The sequence below is a fragment of the Callospermophilus lateralis genome, chromosome 4 (assembly GCF_048772815.1).
Source record: "Callospermophilus lateralis isolate mCalLat2 chromosome 4, mCalLat2.hap1, whole genome shotgun sequence".
Classification (NCBI taxonomy): domain Eukaryota; kingdom Metazoa; phylum Chordata; class Mammalia; order Rodentia; family Sciuridae; genus Callospermophilus; species Callospermophilus lateralis.
The window spans coordinates 166,557,692-166,582,664 of record NC_135308.1 but is presented as its reverse complement, the minus strand read 5'-3'; the positions used below and the strand labels follow the sequence as shown (position 1 = coordinate 166,582,664).

The following is a 24,973-nucleotide window of genomic DNA, read 5'->3' as shown; positions in this document are numbered from 1 at the left end:
AAAAAAAATTTAAAGACTACTTTTGCATCACAATTCAGCTTCATATTTGTCATTCAGCCACAGATAACACTATTCTGTTAAAATTGTTTTTTATAATATATATACACGTATTAGTTTTATTTTTTCAGAGAACTTAGGACTGGGACAGTTAGACCTCATTAGTCCCTCTGAAATCATGTGCTTTCCCCCCCCTTTTTGCAGTGCTCCTAATCAAACCCAGAGCCTCATGAAATCAAGGCAAGGGCTCTGCTACTGAATTATACTTCTAACAATGTTATATATTGATTTTCAGTAAACAAAACACTGCCTATTTCAGCACTGATTAAAGGAAGGGAAGTATCTCATTGGTCCTCATCAGAGGAAGGGAGTGGCCTGCCAGCTCCAGAGTGGCAGCAGGTGCTCCGACAGCCAGGTGCAGGGGCCTTCCTGAGAGAAGCTGGTTCTCAGAGTCACTCACGTCTTCATCCTGATGCGGATGGATCAGTTCTACAAGTCTCTGGATGATTTTTTCTTCATTAAGCCACTGAAAGGGAAAAATGCCTGTGAACCGCTCTGCTTACATCTCATTAAATGAAAGGAAGGTCCCCAGTACAGTAAAAACCCAAACACCAGGTTACCTGGGATAGAGACTCTGACCGACACCCTGTTCCCCAGACCCAGGAAGATCCCAAAGAACACCATGCCTCAACTCTGGAAGCGGCCCAGAGTTTAAAGGGTGCACAACCATCTGTCTGTCTTAAGGCCAGCGTGTAGACACCCAGAATGAGCTGGAGCCCTGGAGCCCAGCAAGACATGAAGCCTGAAGAGCACTGGGCCTTGCTGCTGGGGTCAGGACAAGCAGCAATGCTGTTGTGACTGCAGGGGTGCAGTGAGGGCGGGCAGTGGGCTGGGTGCCGGTGTGGGCACAGTGCGGCTGGTGCACCTGTCCCTCCCATGCCCTTGGCACCATGTGCCTCCGTCTCCTTGTCTGGAGATGGGATGCTGCGCCTGTACGGCTGCTCTGTAAACTGAGTGAAGAGACCCGTGGGGGACGGTGGCAGAGTCACGCAGGCTTCCCAGCAGCTGGCACCAGGGCCAATGTGCATGCTGTGCTCACTGTGTAGGCAGCCTCACAGAGAAGTGAACTACCAGCCTAAAGTGAGGACACCCCCCTTGGTGACACCTGATTCCCCAGGACAGAAAAGGGCAAAGCCCCCAAAGCCCACTTTATTTTACTTCAAATATGTAGTATGAACATAGTGTGCCAAACAAGAGCCAACCCAAGTTCCCCTTGGGGCTGGGAAACCCGCTCTTTCCAGGCCGACAGCTCCTTTCACGGTCTGTCCAAACCTGGAGCAGGTGATTGGTCTCTGTGGAGTCACCACCAGCTCATGCCTTCCTCATGGATCACCCAGGCTTAGAGCCCACACCTCACTGTGCACCAAAGTCTGGGTGGGCGCCTCAGGGGCCAGGCCGAGAGGTGAGGACAGGGCTGGAGGCAAAGAGAGTTCATCTGGTTTCTGTGTACAGCAGGGGCCAGAGTGTGAGGAAGAAGAAACCTGCATGCTCTTTGCTCCTGAATGGGCTGAGATAGGACAAAGTTTTAGGAAGGAGCCCTGATGGTGCTGGGGGGCTGTTGGAGAGCTGGGGGCGAGGCACTTGGCACTGAGAGAGTGGGAGGGCAATCCCCCAGGCACTCACATGTAGGACCTCCTGGCGGAGCCCAGCTGGCTCCACACAGCTGACCAGGCGTAGCAGCAGGTCCATGAGGGCCGAGGTGCCCATGTGCTTCAGCACCAAGCTTATAAACTTGTCCTTCTTCTTCAAGAATGTAATCACCTGAAATCAAGCACATCTAGTAAGCAAGCAGGGCCACCCCTGTTGACGAGGGGGTACTTCATCCAAGGACTTTCATGAGAAAGACTAATCTTCAATTACAGCGTGCATGAGGAGTGTGCTTGGCTGCTATGCACAGCCACGTTGAGGTTTCCTAGAAACAAATGGTGCAGAGGTGCTGACGGGGGAGGAAGGCCACTGGGGAGGAAGGACGGTGGTACAGAGGAGTGAGGGGGGAGGAAAGCCTGGAGTACAAACCCTAGGGAGCAGGAGTGTACAGGAGGACAGCTCCTGCAAGAACCCAGGAGTGGCTGAAGCCACTGTAGGTCATGAACGAGGGGTCAGATGGGGAAGATGGGGGCTGGTTCTGGTTGGAAAAGAAAGGAAATACAGTGTTAATACCTTCAGGACTCTTCCCCGCCTTCAACCAGTTGCCAAAGTCACCTGTCTCCAGGGGACTGTTCCTCCCTGCAAGGAGCTGTTCTGAGCAGACCCTTGGGCAGCTCCCCTCCTGCCTGTACCTCTGGGCAGCCTCCTTCTGCCCTGGGATTACTCCACCTTTTGGGTCTTGTAGGCAGGATGGGAGGAAGAGAGGGCTTGAGAACAAAGGAAATCTGAAATGTATAAAAGGGGCAGGACACCCCCACTTCACTGGGACGCCAACTTGGAACCCTTCCTCTCCAGAGGAGCCTCGTCCTTCTCTCTCTCTGTTCTTTTTTTCTTTTTTTTGGTCTGGGGATTGAACCCAGGGGCACTTAACCACTGAACCACATCCCCAGCCCCATCTCTTTTTTATATTTTATTTAGAGACAGGGTGTTGTTGAGTTGCTAAGTGCCTTACTAAGCTGCTGAGGCTGGCTCCAGCCTCAGCTTCCCGAGTCGCTGGGAACACAGGTGTGTACTACCGCATTCAGCTCTGTTCTTTTTTAATTTTTTAAATTATTTTTTGTAGTTAGACAGAATGCCTTTATTCTATTTTTTTTTTTTTTAATTTTTATGTAGTGCTGAGGTTTGAACTCAGTGCCTCAGGCAAACTAGGAAGGCACTCTTCCACTGAACCACAGCCCCTCTGTTCTATTCTTTAAATAAAACTTTTTGCTCTTGCCTTGGCATTTCTCTGGTGTTCAGTCTTCAACACTAGGGAAATGGGACTCAGATGGTTTCATCCGGAGGTGGGCTTTGGGAGGTGACTGGAATTAGATGAAGTCATGAGGGGTCCATGCTTATACCAGCAGGTTTATGAGGAGAAGAGACTGCTTTGTCTTGCCATGTGGTGCCCTGGGCCTCCTTTGGACTCTGCCCTTCCTGGATGCAGACCCTTAACCTTGAGCCTCCCAGTCTCCAGGAGAAATAAGTCTCCTTATAAATTACCTATGAATATTATTCAGCCATAAAGAAGAATGAAATTATGGCATTTGTTGGTAAACAGATGGATCTGGAGACTATCATGCTAAGTAAAATACGTCAGACCCGAAAAACCAAGGGCTGAATTATCTCTCTGATATGTGGATGCTGACACACAATAAGGTGGGCAGGGCAGATGGAAGCTTAGTGGCTTAGACAGGGGAAATGAAGGGAAGGGAGGGGGTAGGAATAGGAAAGACAGTAGAATGAATGGGACAGAACTTTATTGTGTTCACATATGAATAACAATCAGTGAAACTCCACATCATGCACAATCACAAGAATGGGATCCTAATAAGAATAAATTTTATTCCATGTGTGTATAATATGTCAAAATACACTTTTTTTCCCACTTGAGTACCAAAGATTGAACTCAGAGGGCACTTGACCACTGAGCCACATCCCCAGTCCTATTTTGTATTTTATTTAGAAACAGGGTCTCACTGAGTTGCTTAGTTCCTTTTTAAAATTTAATTATTTATTTTTAGTTGTAGATAGACACATGCCTTTATATTTATTTATTTATTTTTATGGGGTGCTGAGGATCGAACCCAGTGCCTCACCTGCACTAGGCGAGTGCTCTATCACTGAGCCACAATCCCAGCCCCAAGCGCCTTGTTTTTGCTGAGGCAGGCTTTGAACTTGTGATCCTCATGCCTCAGTCTCCTGAGCCGCTGGGATTAGAGGCATGTGCCACCACGCCCAGCTGCACAAATAAAAAAAAATTAAAAATAAAAATAAATAAATTACCCACTTTGCAGCATTCGGTTACAACAACAGAAAAGGGACTCAGACAGATGAGTAAGAAGATGGGAGGAAGACTGAGGGGAAGAACAGAAAAAGGGGAAGATGATGAAGTGAGAGAGGAGGAAGGCATTCTGAAAAGGATGACTAAGTCTCTAGAAAGACTAAGAACAAAACAGAAGATTTAAGTAACAATATCAGGACTACAACAGGGCCACGTTATAGATTCTACGAACAGAGGAATTCTGACGAGTGAATGAGAACAGCTCTAAGCCAATCTGTACAAATTAAGCAGAATGGAGAATTTCCTTTAAGAAGAAAAAACACTTAACTGACATGAAAAAAACCTGAGTTATTCTGGAATACCAAAGAAACAGAATTTAGGACTAGGGCTGCCAGAGCTTCTGGCTCTCAGAGCCTGGTCAGAGACTTCCAACAAACACCTACAAAGACTCTTGCAGAGAACAGGCGTTGAGGGACCGTGTCCCATAGAATTGTACAATTGTAAAAAACCTTGACTCTAAAACGTGACAAAGGTATTGTAAGAAAGGGAAGTTACAGGCCAATCTCACTGATGCCCACAGGTGCAAAATCTAGCAATACAAAAGAAAGAAAAAAATATATCACAGTCTAATTCAGGGTATTCCAGGAACATAATGTAGGTTAACAATAGAAAACTAATTACCATAATTCAACTGTTAATAGAGTAGGGAAATCATAAAGTTGATAGATAAAGTTGACTCAGTAGATAAAGACATTTGATAAATTTTAACAACCATTCATGTTATAAACTTCCAAAAACCTAGAAATGAAGAAAACCTCCTTAAGTTGTTTCTTGTTCTTGTTTTGCTTGGTTTTAGTGCTGGGAACTGAACCCAGGGCCTTGTGCATGCTGATCACAGACTACACTACAGAGCTGAACCTGCAGACCACTAAGTTGGATTAAAAAACAAAACTAGAGAGCCAGGTATGGTGGTGCACACCTATGATTCCGGCTACTCGGGAAGCTAAGGCAGGAGGATCATAAGCATGCAGACACTTGGGCAATATAGCAAGAACCTGCTACAAAAAAGAAAAACAAAAGAGAAAAGCCCATGAGTGCTCCATGACAAGGGCCCTAATGAACTATAAAATGTTGAAAGCGTTTCCTTAGGTAACAAGTAAAACAAGGAGGCCTGTTCAATATTGTACTAATGTTCCAGCCAGTGCAATAAGGCAAGAAACAGAAGTAAAAAAAATATAGACCATTTGTAAAGGATAAAAGCAATCATTGATAATAAATGACATGATCTTGTATATAACTAAAAAAGACTATAAAAGTAAATTATCAGAATAGTAGTTTTATTGATAATCACCAAATCTGGAATCAACTTAGGTATCCTTCAACATGTGCATGGTTAAATAAACTGGTACTGCTATATCATGTAACTCTACACAGCAAGGAAAAGGAACAAACTGCGCTGGGCTATGGCTCAGGGGTTAACGTTGCCTACCATGTGCAAGGACATTGATTAAATCCTCAACACAGAAAACAAAAGAGGGTAGACAAATCATTGATATACACAACAACTTGGATAAATGTACAGGAAATCATGCTGCAGGAAAAAAAGTGAATACCCAAAGAGTACATATTTCATGATTTGATTTAAATAACATTTTGAAATGACAATATTTAAGAAGGGAATGGGGTGTGGCTGTAAAAGTGCACCACGAAGGACCTGTGGTTTCTGAACTTCCTGTGTCCTGTCTGTGATGGTGGCTGACGAATGCCCGCCCACATGTGACAAGCTGCACAGAACATACACAAACACAAAAATGAGTGTAAGTGAGACTTGAGAAATTCAAGTGAATCGGGAATTGCACCAACATCAATCTTGGTTGTGATGCTGAATAATATTTTTCTAAATGCCACCCCGGACAAAAGCTGGTCAAAGCATACAAAGGTTTTCTCCACATTATTTCATACAACTCCATGTGAACCTGCAATTTCTCCATAAAAATCCAATTTAAAAATAACACAGTAATACAATGATCAACTTCTTTTTTTTTTTTTTAAAAGAGAGAGTGGGGGAGAGAGAGAGAGAGAGAGAGAGAGAGAGAGAGAGACAGAGAGAGAGAATTTTTTAATATTTATTTTTTTAGTTCTCGGCGGACACAACATCTTTGTATGTGGTGCTGAGGATCGAACCCGGGCCGCACGCATGCCAGGCGAGTGCGCTACTGCTTGAGCCACATCCCCAGCTCCCCAATGATCAACTTCTTAAGAATAAATCTACTGAAAGCTATGCAGAGCCCTCACAGAGGACTGCAATGCTTCACAGAGTGACCCAGAAGCCCGGCTCCCGGCTCCTCCATGACTGCAAAGAAGGGCCTCACAACCCAGCAAGGGGCTGCATCTCATTCAACAAGCAGGTACAGGCCACTTTTGGCCTGAGTGCTGTAGCTTACCAGTAAAATTGTAAAGAAATATCTGAAAGTGGCAGAGGATTGGGAGCAGGCAACAGTAAATCACAAGATTCATATTCCAGTTACAGGCTGCAAATGCCAGATGCAGGGGTCTTCCCAGGCCTCTAGTGACTACCCTCCAGCACTACAAGAATAATCTCAAGATCCTCACCTACATACAGTACTGCTGCCACCACTGTTCATAGCCTCCCTCTCCCTCCTGTCAGGTGTACACAAACACAACTCCTATGCTGCTACTCTTCATTTCTACTCTGCTTTAAAAACAGATGCTGAAACAGTCCTCCAGGATCTCTCACAAATCTTGGATTTATGACCTGATATAAGATGACATCCCCCTGAATATTCAAAACATGCCAGCAGAAGGGGAACAAATGACCTTTGTTATGGTTTAGATATGAAGTGTCCCCCAAAAGCTCATGTGTGACTAGAGTTTAGAGGTGAAGCGATGGGTAATGAGAGCCTTGACCCAATCAGTGCATAATATCCTGATGGGGATACCTGGTGGTAACTGTGGGCAGATAAGCTGTGGCTGGAGGAGGAACTAGGGTATGTTTTATCTGTGGTGAGGGGGGAGCGCTGTTGCTCTCTTGCTCTCTCTCTTTTGGTACTGGGGATTGAACTCAAGGGCACTCGACCACTGAGCCACATCCCCAGCCCTATTTTGTATTTTATTTACAGACAGGGTCTCATGAGCTGCTCAGTGCTGCTGGGATTACAGGCGTGCACCACTGCATCTGGCTCTCTCTGCTTCTTGGTGCTCAAATGTCCTCAGCCACTTTCCTCCACCACTCCTCAGCCATGATGTTCTACCTCACCTAGGGCCCTTAGGAATGGAGTCAGCCATTTGTGGACTGAGACCTTTGAAACCATAAACACCAACCAAATACACTTTTCCTCCTCCATGTTGTTCTTGCCAGTGCTTTCGGTCACAGTACTGAAAAAAGCTGACTAAAATAACCTTTCTCAGGGCTCAAGACAGACACCAAGTATTATTTTACTCCCTGAATGGACACTTGATAATGTTAATTATGGCTAATATTTTGGGAATATGATAATCAAGGGTACCCTTTTTATTTTTAGAAACAGGGTATCTCTAAGTTGCCCAGGTTGGCCTGGAACTCACTATCTTCCTATCTCAGCCTCCTAAGTAGCTGGGATTACAGGCTTGCTCTTTGCACCCAGATGGGGTCATCTACTAATACGTAAAAGAAAAAAAATTCTTAGAGATACATAATGAAATACTCACAGAAGAAAGGATCTGATATTTGAGATGTGTTTTGAAGAAACCAGTAGGGATGAGTGAGTGGAGGTGACAGAAAAGAAGACTGGCAAGATGGGTGTCAGGCACAGCCCACCATCAGGCCTCTCCTCCTGGTGTCCACAGAATGAAGGGGCTGAGGCCATGTCAGTTCAGACACAAGGCAGGAGAAGCACCTTACTACAGCTGAAAGATGAACGCCTTCTCCCCACCTGGACTTCACCTACATCTGTGTTCACTGTGAGCAGTGTGCTCTGGACACCCAGACTCACCACCCACACCAAGCACAGACCCGAGAAGGGGCCAGCCAAGGTGCTGCCACAGGGAAGTCACGGCCCAGGACTCTTGCCGTGCTCTCAGTGGCAGGATGAACTGGCCTGGGTGGCAGGGAGTGCCACGTGTTCCAGAGATGGCCATCAGAAGCATATCTGGGAAGCCACCTTCTCCCTCAAACTCTGACTCATGTTCCAGCCACTCACTGTTCCACCTATGTCCCAGTAAGCAGTCAAAATGCTGTCCCTGCAGCCTAGTGACAGTTCACTGGTGATAGCCTGATGATGACTGTCACTGTCCAAGACACATGTGCTCCACACATCATTACCTGTTCAGTTTTCCTTGCAATGAGGTTGCCAATGGTCTTGCTGAAAAAACTGGCCAGCAGAGGGTTGAGTGGCGGCTCCTGGTCCAGGAAGTCGTACAGAAGGCTCAGCAGACTCTCGTCCTCGCCTAGCCTGTCGCTGATCTGTGGCACATCACAAGTCAGAAGCTCACAGGCTGTGTTGGGGTATCTAAAAGGGCACAGTGCAAGCACTGAAGGTGAAATGAGACTTCCCAACTCTCAGGAAGCTGCTTACATAATCTGCTTCTTATGGAACAGACCCATGTGACAAGGACACAGCACTGAGCAGACCTCAGGACAGAATAAAAATAATATTTTTCTGTGAACAACTGGTGTGTATTTTATATATATATATTTCAACTGGTGTGTATAATATTTATTTATTTATTTATTTATTTATTTATTTATTTATCTCAGTACTGGGAATTGAACCAGGGACACGCTACCTTTGAGCCACATCCCCAGCCCTTTTTATTTTTAAATATTTATTTTTTAGTTGTAGTGGGACATAATATCTTTATCCCATTCATTCATTTTTATGTGGTGCTGCTGAGGATCGAACCAAGGACCCCACATGTGTTAGGCGAGTACTCTACCACTGAGCCACAATTCCATCCCTTCCCCAGCCCTTTTTACTTTTTATTTTGAGATAGGATCTTGCTAAGGTGCCAAAGCTGGCTTGAACTTACAATCCTCCTTGCTCAGCCTCCGGAGTTGCTGGGACCAAACCTGGCTCCAGCTGGTCTATTCTGCCTACTAGAAGGATCGCAGGACCCTCGCCCCAGCCCCTCTGGTGGCCTACATCTGCTGACTCTACTTCATGGCTTGATAGCCTTTCTCCTGCTTCCTCCTTCCACCCCAGGTCTCTGGCCTCCTGTCTAACCACCCTGTTTCAGCGTGACCAAGTTACAAGCACATTTGTCACCCCCTCTCCATCAGAAGCCTGCCTTTCCTCTCCTGCGTATGTCCTTGTCCCTTCATGTCAATAAGCACAGACTGGAGAAATGCCACATCTGCAGTTTATGATACAGTGTAAGTCGTACGGAACTATGTAATTGATTCCTTATTTAGAAATACTAATAACTGAATAATGTACTTTTCATTTGATAAAAATGACCACATATAAAATAATTCTTAGCCCATTATATGTAATCCCATAATGACATCACTATGTTCTCTTGTTAGCATCTGGCAAGCACAGGTCACCTCAGGATGGGCACACCTGCCCAAAAGCACCCCTGAAGGCCTGAAGCTCTGCCTCTCATCCGATGCATCTGGGAATACTTCGGAGTGGAAACAGACTCAGCAGGCCAGACACCAGGGGGGTGTCCTATGGAGCTGAAAGACTGTCCCTATACTGGGCCATTACCTGACTCTGCTATCTGGGGTTTTGTCACCTGCATGTGGAGTGAGGATACATGTCCTCCAAGGTTTCTGCAAGGGTGACAGGGGCTAGGGTTTACAGAGCTAGCCACTCCCATGCGCAGGAAGCACTTGGTTGAGGTCTGCTGCTATGACCTTCTCTTGACAAATGTGGTTAATGCCTACGTCAAGGTGCTTCCAAGGTCAGCGGGGGGTGGGGGGTGGACCTGGGCTTGAGAGAATCTAGTGGAAATAGCTGGCTAAATGTGGTGACTGTCCATATGTAGAAGGGGAAGGATATGGGGTCTTGGCCGGCCATTGGCTGGGTGCTCGTCCTCAGCCCCCACAAGAGTGAGCAGCCTTCAGAGCTCTGAGGGGCCTGCCAGTCAGAAAGGCCCAGCAGTAGGGAGCTGAAAAGCTGGTCTGGGGACCAGAGAGAAGTGTGAACAGTGCTGCAGGCACATGGGCCAGGGGTGTGGAGAGGGTCCTGAGGGCTGGGTCGGCGTGGGTTCCTCCTCACTGGCTGAGTTCTGTCTGTGAAATGGAGTAGCCAGTGCTCAGCTCATGGGCTGTTTAAGACTGGACAGGGGACAACACAGGGCCACTGAGGGCAGAGGGGCCAGAGAGCTAGGTGGCAGCACTGAAGGCTCTGTCTGCAGGTCTCTGAACAGCAGCCTAATGAGGTCTTCCCAGGCAGTGGGGACCTCGCAGACCCCCCAGGATGAGGGGCCAGGAAAGGCACCCACCATGTCCTGTGGTTCCCAGAGGCCAGGGAGACTGGATCTCACCCACACGCGGCAGAGGAGCTAGAAGAAGCTGCTTTCCTGAGGTCATGTCTGGCGGGGAAAACTTAAGATTGTCTCCCTTCCCCCTTTGTCTGTGTTTTACAATCACAGGAACTGCTTTAGTAGTTTCTGAAATTCATATCAGGGGACCGGGGAGATGGTGGAGTAGAGGAGGCTGCTTTCCAGGCAGCTCTGTGGTGGGAGGCCCAAGGTGGAGGATAGACAAATAACTCCTGTCCCCACCAAAATGCTAATGCAGCCATCACCACTGTGGGGGAGAAGGCAGACACCTGCTCCTGCCAGAGCTGCTCCGTGGTCATTGTCCTCACTGCTGACAATCGCTAAACCCACCATTCTTGTTTACTGGTGTCAATCAATGTTGCAGACACCATAGTAGGATCTGGGTATTGTACTTTAACACTGTTTACTGTTTGTTGTTGCAACAGTTGTTACTATTGTTTATTTTGCCCCCAATTCTGTGAAGTACTGGGAAACTACAGGGACACAAAAAAGTTCATAGGTTAAGAGATTTGGCTGCAAAACTAAACATTCCCCCACATTACTCCAACTCAAAGAAGAGAAGAGACAAAAAGCCCCAAACAAGAACCCAAGGAGGAACAACCAGAGAGGGAACTCAGACCCTAATCCTTGGTATCTACTCACACATCAAAAACAGAGAGAAGTCCCAAAACAAGAGACAACTACATACAAAAGGGCACGCACAAAAAAGGAGGCAGAGGAATCCACTTCAACTGATGCTCAAGACCAAGACCCTAAAAACATGAAAAAAACAGGCAAAGCCACATCCCCCAGCAAAGGAGCCCACCGATAGATAGGTGGATGAAATTCCAAAGGAAGATTATAAAAAACTTATTAATGAAAAAATGTTCAATGAACCAAAAAAAGATCTAAGGAAGGAATCAAGACAGCAACTGTAGGATATAAAAGACCATTTTAATAAAGAAATAGAAATAGTGAAAAGAAATCAAGGGGAATTCCTAGAAATCAAAGATAAATCAATCAAATTACAAACTCACTGGAAGGCATCACTAAAAGACTAGACTGTGTTGAAAATAGAATCTCACCTTTGAAGTCAGAATTCAGGCCTGAAGACGGGCTACATGATCTTAAGTACACAGAAGGTAATAAAGGGGAAAAATTATAGAACATGACCAGAATATACAAGAACTCTGGGACAACTTTAAAAGACCAAACCTGAGAATCATTGAAATAGAAGTGAACATGGAGATACAAACTAAAGGCATAAAGAATATTTTCAATGAGATAGATAAAACTTCTCCTATATCAGAAACGAGACACACGTTTACATACAGGAGGTTTACAGGACCCCAAATAGACCAAGCCAAATGAGAACCTCGCCAAGATATATCATAGTCAAAATGCCTAACATAGAAGATGAGGAAAGAATACTAAAAGCCTCAAGGGAGAAACATCAGGTCACATTGACAGGCAAACCAGTAAGGCTCACTTCTGATTTCTCTGCTTAGACCCTAAAATCAAGGAGGTCCTGGAACGAGATATTCTAAGCCCTAAAAGGAAATAACTGTCAGCCAAGGTTACTATGCCCAGCAAAACTCAGTTTCAAATTCAAGAGGGAAATAAAAACATTTCACAGCAAGAATAAACTAAAAGAAGGCCGAGGTGGTAGAGCAGTTGCCTAGCATGAGTGAGCACTGGCTCAATCCCTGGCACCACATAAAAATAATTAAATAAATAAACAAATAGAATAAAGGTATTGTGTCCATCTACAACTAACAACAACAAAAAAAAAAAAAAAAACAACATTTTTTTTAAAAAAGAATGAACTAAAAGAATTCATGAATACCAAACCAGCACTACAAAGACTATTCAAAGACAGACTTCACACAGAGGAACCAAAAAACAATTTCCAAAGTCCACTGTTAAACAGAGTAAGTTCAAAAGAAGAATAATCCACTATATGAGACTCAAATCAAGATGACATATAGCAAAAAACCAAAATGGCAGCAAACCACAAACATATATATATATGTATGTATTTATATATACTAAATGTTAATGGAATCAACTCCCCAATGAAAAGACACAGATTAGCAGAGTGGATAAAAAAACAAAATCCAAGTATATGCTGTTTACAAGAGACCCATCTTACAAGCAAAGACACCTACAGGCTGAATGTAAAAGTACAGCAAAACATTCAGGCATATGGTCCAAGAAAACAAGCAGCAATAGGTATTCTCATATTTGACAAAGTAGATTTCAAGCAAAAATTAATCAGAAGAAACCAAAAAAAAAAAGGCCATTATATCCTAGTAAAGAGAATAATCCAACAAAAAATTCAATACACCCAATTACATGGAAAAAATACTCCATTTCATTAAATTCCACATAGACCCCAACACAATAATACTGGCAGATTTAAATACATCCTTATCACCAATAGGTCATCAAAAAAAAAAAAACCTAACAAAGGTATCTCCAACCTCGGGTTGGCACTGTAGCTCAGTGGCAGAATGCTTGCCTAGCATGTGGGAGGCACTGGGTTCGATCCTTAGCACCACGTAAAAATTAACAAATAAAAAATAAAGGCATGGGGCTAGGGTTGTGGTTCAATGGTAGAGCACTCATCCAGCATGTGTGAGGCCCTGGGTTCAATCCTCAGCATCATATAAAGATAACTAAATAAAGGTACTGTGTCCATCTACAACCAAAAAATATTAAAAAATAAATAAATAAAGGCATGCTGTCCATCTACAAGTACAAAAATTAAAAAAAAATATATATATATCTCCAGGGGCTGGGGTTGTGGCTCAGTGGTATAGCGCTTGCTTAGCACATGAGAGGCCCTGGGTTCGATCCTCAGCACTACATAAAAATAAATAAATAAAATAAAAGTATTGTATCCATCTACAACTAAAAATTAATAAATAAATATTAAAAAAAGATATCTCCAACCTAAATAACACTATAAATCATAGACCTAATGGACATCTACAGAATATTCCACACCAAAACAGCTGAATTTACTTTTTCTCAGCTGTTCATGGAACTTTTTCCAAAAATAGATGATATTCTAGGCCACAAAGCAAATATTAGCAAATATAAAAAATTGATATAATCCCATATATCCTACCAGAGCAAGAAAAATTAATAGAGACCACATAAACACAAGGAAATTGAACAATACTCTCTTAAATGAAGAATCAATCAAAGAACAAATGAGAATAGAAATCAAGAGATTCTTAGAAACAAACAAGAACAAAGACACAATATATCAAAATCTCTGAGACAGTATGAAAGCAGTTCTAAGAGGCAAATTTATAGCACTGAGTGCTTACATTAAAAAATTAGAAGCCAGGCACAGTGGTGCACACCTATAATCCCAGCAGCTCAGGAGGCTGAGGTAGGAGGACTGAGAGCTTAAAGCCAGCCTCAGCAAAAGCGAGGTGCTAAGCAACTCAGTGAGACCCTGTCCCTAACAGAAAACAAAATAGGGCTGTGGATGTGGTTCAGTGGTCGAGTGCCCCTGAGTTCAATCTCCAGTACCAAAAAAAAAAGGAAGATGATACGCCATGATCACTAAGTGGGTTTTGTATTTCAAGGATGCAAGGTTAGTTCAACATATGCAAATCAATAAATGTCATTCATCACTTAAACAGAATTAAGAACACAAATCACATGATCATCTCAATAAATGCAGAAAAGCCCTTTGATAAAATCCAACACCCAAAAACACTGGATAAGCTAGGGATTGAAAAAATTTACCTCAGCAATGTAAAAGTCATTTACGACAAACATAATGCCAACATCATACTACTGGAGAAAAACTAAAAGCATTTCACTAAATTCAGGCACAAGACAAAGTTGTCCACTCTCACCAGTCCTATTCAATATAGTCCTTGAAATATGAGCCAGGAAATCAAAGGGATACAAATAGGAAAAGAAGAAGTCAAATTATCTCTGTTTGCTGACAATATGATCCTATAACTAGAAGATCCAAAAAAACTCCACCAGAAGACTTCTAGAGTATATAAGTTAATTTCATAAATTAGCAGGATACAAGACCAACACTTATAAAATCAGTAGCTTTCCTATAATCCAACAGGATTCAGTAGAGGAAGAAATCAGGAAAACCACCCCATTCACAATAACCTAAAGAAAAAAAACAGCCTTGGGAATTAATCTAACCAAGTTGGTGAATGAGCTCTACATTGAACATTCTAGAACACTGAAGAAAGAAATTAAAGTATTAGAAGATGGAAAGACATCCCATGTTCTTGAATAGCAAAATTAATATTATTAAAATAGCCACACTACCAAAAGCAAAATACAGATTCGAAGCAATCCCCATCAAACTATCAATGACATTCTTCACGGAATTAGAAAAATCAGTCCTAATTTTTCCTGAGGGAGCAGTTGGGTCGAGAGGAATGTGGCCCTCTCTTCTTCCATCATGGCGTGTACTTGACCCCTTTCTGTGTTCTCTGAAAAGGGGGAGTCATCTGGCAAAAATGTCACTTTGTCTCCAATTCGACCAGATATTTTAAACTTTATTCATACCAACTTGCATAAAAACAACAGGCAGCCCAATCCTACCAGTGAATTAGCAGGTCACCAGACAATGCTGAGTCTTAGAGTACTGGCAGAGCTGTGGCTCGAATTTCCAGAGTTGGAGGCGGTGAGACCATCGTTGTAGCCAGAGTGCCTTTGGATATATGTGTAGAGGAGGCCCCACATGTGTACCCACCAAAACATGGCATCACTGGCACCATGGAGTGAACACATCTGCTCTGCCTTGGCTGCCTCAGCCTTAGTAGCACTGGTCATGTCTAAAGGTCATTGCTGGTATTTATCCAAAAGATCTAAAATCAGCATACTATAGTGACACAGCCACCTCCATGTTTATAGCAACACAATTCACAACAGTTAAATTATGGAACCAGTCCAGATGCCTATCAATAGATGAATGGATTAAGACATTGTGATACACACACACACACACACACACGATGGAGTTCTGCTCAGCCGCAAAGAAGAATGAAATTATGGCATTTACCAGTAAATGGATGGAAATGGAGAGGCCCTGGGTTCGATCCTCAGCACCACATAAAAATATATAAATAAAATTAAAGTATTGTATCCATCTACATGAAAATGAAATAAACCAAACTCAGAAACTCAAAGGTGGGATGTTTTCCCTCCTATGTGGAAGCTAGAAGAAAAATGAAGGAGAAGGAGAATAAGACAACCTAAAGAACAGATCAAATACAAATTAATAGATGAATGAAAGAAAGTCTAGTAGAATAGAGGGAGGAGAAGGGGTGAGGGGAGGAGAATGGGAGGGAAAGGGGCATCAGGAATTGAAATAGATTTCCATGCATGTTTGTGCTTGTCAGGATGAGTCCTGATACTACGTATAACCATAAAGCTCTAATAAAAAAAAAGTTTATAAAAGGAATAGGAACTCCAAATAGAGCACACAGTCTAGGTGATATTCCCTCTCAAACTCCTACTCAAAAATGCAAATGATTACAAAGAAAAGAGAAGCAGAAATGACACTGGACTAAGAAGACAGAGTAGCCGGCGAAGCCCAGGGAAGACAGAGCACAAGGTGCCCAGAGGGAGGCATCAACTGGGTGAGGTCCAAGCCATCCGGCTCCAGAGGCCTGACCAAGAAAGGAGAGAGGCTGGTGAAGGCAAGTGGGATGGGGACCATCAGAGCAGGCACTGCCGGGTCCACAGACCTGGGGAGATTCATTCCTGGGAGAAGTCAACAGCTGAGCTCCTGATTCAGTGATGCCAGAGAGGAGTGACATGATGCAGTCCAAGAATAGGGAACTTTGTGAAAACAGCATGGGTGCCCCTAGGCCCTCCTTCTGGGTCAGCACCCAGGATACTAACAAGCCTATATCCCACCAGGAAGAGAGAAACTGACAGAACAAGGAGAAAAAATCAACTAGCTGTCATCTAACCAAAAAGCTGGTTCATTTTACCTGTAGAGAAGCATGCAGTGAGCAAGCCCCACCCAGACCCCAAACTCTGCACAGGCATCAGGGCCTCGTGCCTGAAAGCACACTGCTGACAGATAGAAGACCAGGCACATGGAGGAGAGAGTCCTGAGTCCAGAGAAAACTTTAGAAATCACAGTGTTCTGTGACAATATGATACTCTAGACAGTGTGCAGAATTGGGAACAAGAACTGGGAACTTCTAATAAGATATCTGAGACTCCCACACAACGCCACATGCAGGCTGAGGTGGGAGGATCACTGCAGCCTAGAGTTCAAGACCAGACTGGGCAATGGAGTGAGATACTGTTCAAAAAAAAAAAAAAAAAAATCTGAGAGTAAGAAAGGCTCTTAGAAATTAAAAACATAGGAGCTAGGGATGTGGCTCAGATGGTAGAGCGCTCGTCTAGCGTGCAGGAGGCCCTGGGTTCAATCCTCAGCACCACGTAAAAATAAAAATATTGTATTCACCTAAAACTAAAAAATAATTTTTTAAAAAAAAAAGAAAAGAAATTAAAAACATGGCCAAGTATGGCAGTGCACGCCTGTAAGCCCAGCAGCTGGGGAGGCTGAAGCAGGAGGATTGCAAGTTCAAAGACAGCCTCAGCAAGTTAGTGAGGCCTAGCAAGTGTCACTCATGAGACCCTGTCTCTAAATAAAATACAAAAAGGGCTAGGATGTGGTTCAGTGGTTAAGCACCTCTGGATTCAATCCCTATTACAAAAAAAAAAAGAAAGAAAGAAAAGAAAAGAAATTAAACATATGATGGTAGAAATTTCAAAAGTCAATAAAAAGATGGTAACTTAAAAGTCAAACCTCTCATATAAAAAGGCAAAGATAAAACATTAAGAACAAAAGTAAGAGAAAGGCGCTGGTTGAGTGCTTGCCTAGCATGTGTGAGGCACCACATTTAAATAAATAAATAAAGGTCCATCAACAACTGAAAAAAAAGGTAAGAGAAAGTATTAATTCAGGTGATCTAATGTTCAAGTAGATGTTGCAAGAAGTCAGAAGAAAAACTTGAGGAAAGAAGATTGTCCAAGAAATAATACAAGAAATTTAGGCCGGTTGCAGTGGCACATGCCTGTAATCCCAGCGGCTCAGGAGGCTGAGCCAGGAGGATCATGAGTTCAGAGCCAGCCTCAGCAACTTAGCAAGGCCCTAAGCAATTTATCAATGCCTTGTCTCGAAAGAAAAGCGGGGCTGGGACGTGGCTCAGTGGTTAAGCACCCTGGGTTCAATGCCTTATACAAAAAAAAAAAGAAAGAATATGAAAAATTTCTCTGAGCTAAGATCCACGTATTTACATACTGAAAGGTCCATGGAGTGCCTAACACAAGACGGGAAAGGAGAGCCCTGGCGCCCACATGGTGGGTGCCTGGGTGCTGCTCACCACTGGTTCCACCTATGACTGAGCTTCCCCCAGAGCCTCAAGTTTTCTCCTTGCTGTTTAGCATTCATTACTCATTTCATTCAACTGACTGCAGCTCTCCCCACGGACGCCACCCTGGATCCCCTGTCCTGACTCACAAGATCCAGGTCATACTTCTCATGAACTGTCACTTTGTTCCAATGTGCCACAAACTGAAAGACATTTGGGGGTAAGAGGGCTAAAGGGCCTATAAATGGTGATGCTGCAACCACAGTGGCCTCCAGCTATGGTCATGCTATCCCCAAGCCCCCGGCCCCTCCACAAGCAAGCCCCAGATCTTTCTAGAACACCATGTGGCTCCCCTTGTGGATGAGGACCTGTCTGACCATGGTGAATGCCGTCCTGACAGCCCACCAGGCCACCCTGTCACCCATCCTGCCCTATTTTCCTCCTGAGACCAGAGATCAGCAGACCACTGTGAAGGGCCAGATGGCAAATATTTCTCACAGCCTCTATTGAAACTGAACTCTGCACTGTGTATGGACAAGCATGGCGTGTCCAGCAAGACTCTACTGGTGTATTCACCTTTATTTATTTTTTCACTCATGTAATAATGTAGAAGCCTTCTTGGTTCACAGGCCACACAAAAGCAGAGCTGTGGTTTGCTGGCCCTGTTCTAAAGCTTTACCATGCATGTATTTCACCCTTCCTCATAAGCCTGGACCTGGTGCCTATGGTCACTCATCCAATCTTGGGGGACGCTGGGGACAATGCAGGCCACATGGGCTCTTCATGGAGCGGTATGCGTATAGCCTATAGTCTGGGCCTGTGGTGAGGAAGCCCTCCTGCTGCCTGGGGTGTTCTCTCAGGGCATAAGTCTTTACTCAAAGCTTAACCATCTTGCCACATTGCCTCTATCTTCTCTGTCATTTCCTAACATTGTGGCCAAATACTGAATGGCACATTTAAAGAAAAACTTTGGGAATTGTTAATACCACAAATGATAACAATGTATTTCCTCCAAGGAGAAGATCCCCTTCCTGGAGTTCAGGAGTCAGACCACATATTGCTGCAGCCCCGCCTTTGGCCCGCTGCTGGTGGCGTGGGCTCACACTGCAATCCATCTGCCTCTCTGTTGTAGAATCATTCTTTCCCCTCCTCTAACACACTGTGAATCAAAGTGCTCCAACATGTACCAACCTAATATAAACTTACTTAACAGGTTCCAACTTACACTCAGGAAGAGAAAACACACTGGAGATTCCAAACTCAAACTCAACAGAGGCCTTCTCACTTCTCAGATGGGGTTAAGTTTTCCTTTGGGGAAAAGACCCCCAAAGGTTCTGTGCTAAAGGCTTGGTGACCATCCTGCATCTCCATCAAAAAACTCTGGTTCTGGCTGTCCTCAGACACTGCCCACGGCCTCCCCGAGCACTGCTCAGTGTAGACCTGTCAGCCTCAGTACATACTTGAAGCGGACCTTCTCTTCCATGTCCAGAGGTGGGTCCTGCGTGATGAGGCTCACCAGCTCCTCCATGCACTGCGGCCTGCACAGAAAGTCCAGAAGCTTCCTGTTCTGAGCCTTACATTCCTGCAGGATGTCGTCTTCATCCATCAGCTCCTGCAGCGTCACCTGCTCCCTGTCCAGCAGCTTGTCGACATGGGACGTGGTATTCAAGTCAAACTTCCAGAACATCGTGACGGCCACAGAGCTGTAGGCAAGCACAAGAGGGTCACTCACTCCTCCCCACTCTGTGAATCTGCCCTTTGCCACTGTTAACAGTTTGGATCAGAAAAGTCCCCCAAAGGTTCTGTGCTAAAGGCTTGGTGACCAGCCTGCAGAGTTACCGGGAGGTGGTGCCTACTTGGAAGTAGGCCACTGAGCTGGTGTCTTTGAAGGATGTCTTTTATCCCTATCCCCTTCTTCTCTTCCCATCCTTCTCTGCTTTCCTGGCTTCCAAGGCGTGAGGAGCTCTGCTCCACCACACACTCCCCACCACAAAGCTCTTCTCACCACAGGCCTAAAAGTGATGGAGCCAGCCAACCACAGTCAGAAACCTCCAAAACCATGAGTCAAAATAATATTTTTCTTCCATTAAGTTGATTTCTGTCAGGTATTTTACCAAGCAGACTAACAAAGCTGCACTATAGCAAAAGTCCAATAAGTCCATCCTCAACATAAGCACATGTAAGTACTGGGACTCAGGATAAGGGCATAGGTACTCTCCAGTCACTGCTCTTATCAGACCTGTGCAGGTTGCACTCACAGTCACAAGCATCCTCCAGCTCTGGGGCCCAACTCTCCAGGCTCGCCCGACCGATTCACCTTCCTTGTTCTATGCACCCTCGTCTCCACCAGTCCCACCCACAGCATTCAATATATCCCTTGCTGGCTCCTTGGCTCCATGAGACCAACACCTCCTGAAACGGACCTTCAGGGATGCCTCTCCATCCTGAGAAAATTAACAACTCAGCATAAACCCAGTTCCATGCTCAGCCTGCTCCTGAGGGAAGAGCAAACACACCCTGGAAGCCTCACAGAGCTCAGCCTCAGCAAGTCCAGGCAGCTGGTTTTGCTTGACCTTGCCCTCTGCTGCCACTCACCACCACCTGTCCCTTTGCACTGTCCTCATCTTTTGTGTGTGTGTGTGTGTGTACCAGGGATTGAACTCAGGGCACTCAACCACTGAGCCACATCCCCAGCCCTATTTTATATTATATTTGAGACAAGGTCTCATGGAGTTGCTTAGTGTCTTGCCTAAGGCTAGCTTTGAACTCAAGATCCTCCTGCCTTAGTGTCCCAAGAAGCTGGGATTACAGGCATGTAGCACTGCGCCCGGCTTCCCATTTGCTGAATAATAGCCAGGGTTACCCATGAGGCTGCCACATGCCTCACATGCACAGCAACTGGGCATGGGGTGGCATGGGACCCTGCCACAATGACCTGAAGATCCCTGTAACATGGCCCTCCTCTGCCTGCCAACCCTTCTGGCTCTCATCATCCTGCCTGCCAGTAGGTGTCACTGTCAAGTCTGTGGCTCAAGGTGGGTTAGCAAGACAGCTTTCACTGTTCTGACACAAAAAGAAAACAGAAGCCTACATCTGTTAACAAAGTTAAAAGTTTATTTTGAAATTACGAATCTTTTCAAAGTTACAAGTTATTTACAAAGTTATGGTAATATCAAATAGGATTTATTTATCTAACATTTATACTTCTAAAATTTATACTTAGAAAATAAAAGACGGACTGCAGGATATAAACACCTATTAGTGTGCAAAGCCTGGGAGACCCCAGGAGCGCCACCACAGGAGCCTCTGCATCCAGCTTCATCCTAACAGCCTGTACCCATCACATTCATGTCCTCTCGTATCAGCCTCAAAGCCAGCACTGATCCCAATGGCCACCACTCACCAATGGCTCTTGGTCCTCAGGCACTCTCCAGGTCTGCTAGAACAGCACCTTCCCTATCACGCAGATTGCACTTAGGTTTTGGCTTCTGCAGCACTGTGCCCATGCATGCTGCTGAGGTAGGTGTCGCTCTTACACTCTTATCAAGAGTCCAGAGTGGAGCAGGGCACCATGGTGCATCCCTGTAATCCCAGCAGCTTGGGAGGCTGAGGCTGAGGATCACAAGTTCAAAGTCAGCCTCAGCAACTTAGTGAGGCCCTGTCTCTAAAGGGCTGGGAATGTAGTTCAATGGTAGAGTGCCCCTGGGCTCAATCCCTGGTACAAAAAAAAAGTGTCCAAAGTGGAGCTGTTTGATTTGCAAGACAAGGTATTGTTTCCTTCTGGGTCCCAAGACTTTTCTTACTCCTCTGTGAGGAATGTAGATGCAACAACTCTGGAGGACCAGCAACAGAGGCCAGGGAAGACGGCTATCTTCACACACAGGGGCTCTACTGCTAGGTCCCTGGCAAAGAGGACAGGAGCAAAAGCTCAAACCCCAGTGTGGTTGGTAGCAGGGAATCCACAGGAAGGAAGAGGCGAGAACTACCTGTTGACAGGATGGTGAGCAGTTTTCAGGGCTCCTTTGTACAGGTGCCAAGAGCCCCACACGTCTTCACAAGCCGGATTTTTTCCCTATGAGCTGTCATCTTCTGCATAGGGGATTTTGAGCTTGTGACATCAAAAGGTGATCAACCAAAGGATGAGCTGGCTTCTTCTGAGCAGGTTCACTTCTGAAAGGCTGTTTCAAACCATTCTTGGATGGATTTGGAGGCTTTACAATTTCAGAGGTTTGGTCCGTGGTGGGTAGGCCCCCTTGCCCTAGAACACCATACCCTCTGCCACGGTGAGGTGGAACACCATGGCAGAGGGTATGGTGGAGGAAGCTGCCAGCGCATGGCAGCCAGGAAGCAGAGAGCAAGCTGACCCTTCCTCTTAATGCCCAACAGGATGACTCAAATGCCCGGGTGACACAGAATCAGGGTAAGAGGGGGCCCCATCGGTAAAGTGCCTCTGGGTCCAATCCCCAGTACCTCCTGCCCTGTAAAGGAAGAAATTCCAATAAGGTTTAGTTAAAAAAAATACTTTATTTTTTAATGCTATCTTATAGGTTTTTCCATATTTTTAATTTATTTTTAGTTGTAGTTGGACACAATATCTTTATTTTATTTATTTTTATGTGGTGCTGAGGATTGACTCCAGGGCCTTGCACATGTTAGGCGAGTGCTCTACCGCTGAGCCACAACCGCAGCCCGGTTTTTCCCTATTTTTATCAGTGCATTATAATCACACATCATAGTGGGATTGTTCCACACTCGCCTGTGCACATATCATGGCCATGTCATTTGATTGACAGTGTTTTCCAGCTTTCCCCCTTCCTTCCCCTCAGTCCTTTTCCTCTATCTACTAGTCTCATTTCTATTTTCATGAGATGCCCACCCTACTTTTTTTTTCCTTTTTCTTTTTCCTTACTTCCACATGATAGAAAACATAAACTCCTGAGTTTTGAGTTTGGCTTCCTTTTACTTAGCATAATGCTCTCAAGTTCCATCCATTTTCCAGCAAATGACATGATTTCATTTTCCTTTATGGCTGAATAAAACTCCACTGTGTACATGCCATATTATCTCTATTTGTTAAGGGACCCTGGGCTGCTTCCACAGTTTGGCTATTGTGAATTGGCTGCTATAAACAGGATGTGCACATATCACTGTCGCTTGCTGATTTTAATTCTTTAGGATAATGCCAAGGAGTGTCGAGCTGGGTCTTTTGGGGAACCTCTAGGCTGATTTCCATAGGAGTTCAATACTAATTTACAATAGCACAAACAGTGTGAAAGTGTTCCTCTTCCCCACATCCTCCAGCATTTATTATTGTTTACTTTCCCCGCGGTTGCCATTCTAGCTAAATTGAGAAGAAACCGTGTAGTTTTTTAAAAAAATATTTTTAGTCGAAAATGGACACAACACCCTTATTTATTTATTTTTTATCTGGTACTAAGGATCAAACCCAGTGCCTCACACATACATATATTTGTTGTTCGTTTGCATTTCTTCTTTTGAGAAGTGTCTGGTTAGTTCATTTGCCCACTTACTGATTATGTTATCTGGTGGTTTTTTTCCCCCTTTGGTGTTAAGTCTTTTGAGTTCTTTATATATTCTGGATATTAATTCTGTCAGAAGAACAGCTGGCAAAGATCTTCTCATTCTCTAGGTTCGCTCTTCACGCACTTGCTTTGTTGTGCAGAAGCCTTTTAACTTGATGCCACCCCATTATTTCTTATGCATTAGGAATTGGGGAAGTCACTGCCTGTGCCTATATGCTGGAGTGTTGACCCTACATTTTTCTTCTAGAACTTCCATAGTTCTTAGTCAAATTCCAAGGTCTTTGATTCACTTTGAGTTGATTTTTGTGCAGGGTAAGAGAGAGGAATCTAGTCTCATTCTTCTACATGTAGATGACCTCTTTTCCCAGCACCATCTGTTTGAAAGGCTCTTTTCTCTGACATGTTTTTGGTGCTTTTGTCAAGGACCAGATGACTGTTGCTGTGTGGGTTGGTCTCTATTTTCTATTATGCTCCATTGGTCTGTGTCAGTTTTTTATTTTATTTTCTTAAGTTGTAGATGGACACAATACATTTATTTTATTTATTTACTTATATGTGGTGCTGAGGATCAAACCCAGTGCCTCACACGTGCAAGACAAGTGCTCTACTACTGAGTCACAACCTCAGCCCTAGCTCTGTAATATGATTTGAAGGCATTATGATGATTCCAGTATTGCTTTTTTTTTTTTTTCTTGCTTACATTGCTTTAGTTATTCTGGGTCTTTTATTCTTCTAAATTAATTTTAGGACTGTGTTTTCTACTTCTGTAAAGAATGTCTCTGGTGCCAGGCATGGTGGTGAATGCCTATAATCCCAGCAACTTGGAAAGTTGAGGAAGGTGGATCTCAAGTTTGAGGCCAGCCTCCTCAACTTAGTGAGACCCTAAGCAACTTAGTGAGAACATCTCAAAATAAAATATAAAAAGTGCTGGGGATGTGGCTCAGTGGAAAACTGACCCTGGGGTTCAATCCCCAGCCCCCCCCCCCCAAAAAAAAAGAATGCAGCTGGTATTTTTTTTTATTAGTTGTTGATAGAGATTTTACTTACTTATTTATATGTGGTTCTGAGACTTGAACCCAGTGCCTCACACATGCTAGGCGAGTGCTCTACCACTGAGCCATAACCCCAGCCCAGGTATTTTGATGGGGACTGCATTGAATCTGTACATCACTTTTGGTAGTGTGACCACTTTAACAATATTAATTCTGCCTATCCACGAACATAAAAGGCCTTTCTACCCTCTAGAGTCATCTTCAATTCTTTTCTTCAGTGTTCCACAGTTTTCACTGTAAGGATCTTTTGCCTTTTTCATTAGGTTTATCCTAGGTATTTTATTTTATCATATTTTTTAGAAATGGGATTGCTTTCCTGATTTCTTTTTTTCAGCAAATTCATAAATGGTGTAGAGGAAAACTACTGATTGTTTATTTATTTATTTTTTGGTACCAGGGATTGGAATCGGCCCTTTTTATTTTTTGAAACACAGTTTTACTAAGTTGCTTAGGGCCTCACTAAATTACTGAGATTGGCTTTGAACTCTATCCTTCTGCCTCAGCCTCCTGAGTTGCTGGGATTACAAGTGTATGCCA

At 44.3% G+C, this 24,973-nt stretch overlaps 1 protein-coding gene across 14 annotated transcripts in view; it reads right to left on the bottom strand.

The window, feature by feature from the left end:
* Window positions 1-24,973, bottom strand: part of Ppp6r2 (protein phosphatase 6 regulatory subunit 2) — a 94,442-nt gene that overhangs the window by 21,791 nt on the left and 47,678 nt on the right. For 9 of the 14 annotated variants that reach the window (XM_077109355.1, XM_077109354.1, XM_077109359.1 and 6 more), the window contains 5 exons: window positions 19,302-19,544; window positions 8,289-8,475; window positions 1,681-1,818; window positions 1,496-1,564; window positions 458-526 (listed from right to left, as the gene is read on the bottom strand). In XM_077109355.1, the coding sequence (XP_076965470.1) occupies window positions 458-526; window positions 1,496-1,564; window positions 1,681-1,818; window positions 8,289-8,475; window positions 19,302-19,528 (690 nt within the window). In that variant the 5' untranslated portion in view covers window positions 19,529-19,544. Of the gene's footprint in view, window positions 1-457; window positions 527-1,495; window positions 1,565-1,680; window positions 1,819-8,288; window positions 8,476-19,301; window positions 19,545-24,973 lie in introns of those variants that run through there. The other 5 variants (XM_076855548.2, XM_076855549.2, XM_076855552.2 and 2 more) reach the window with 2 other exon arrangements.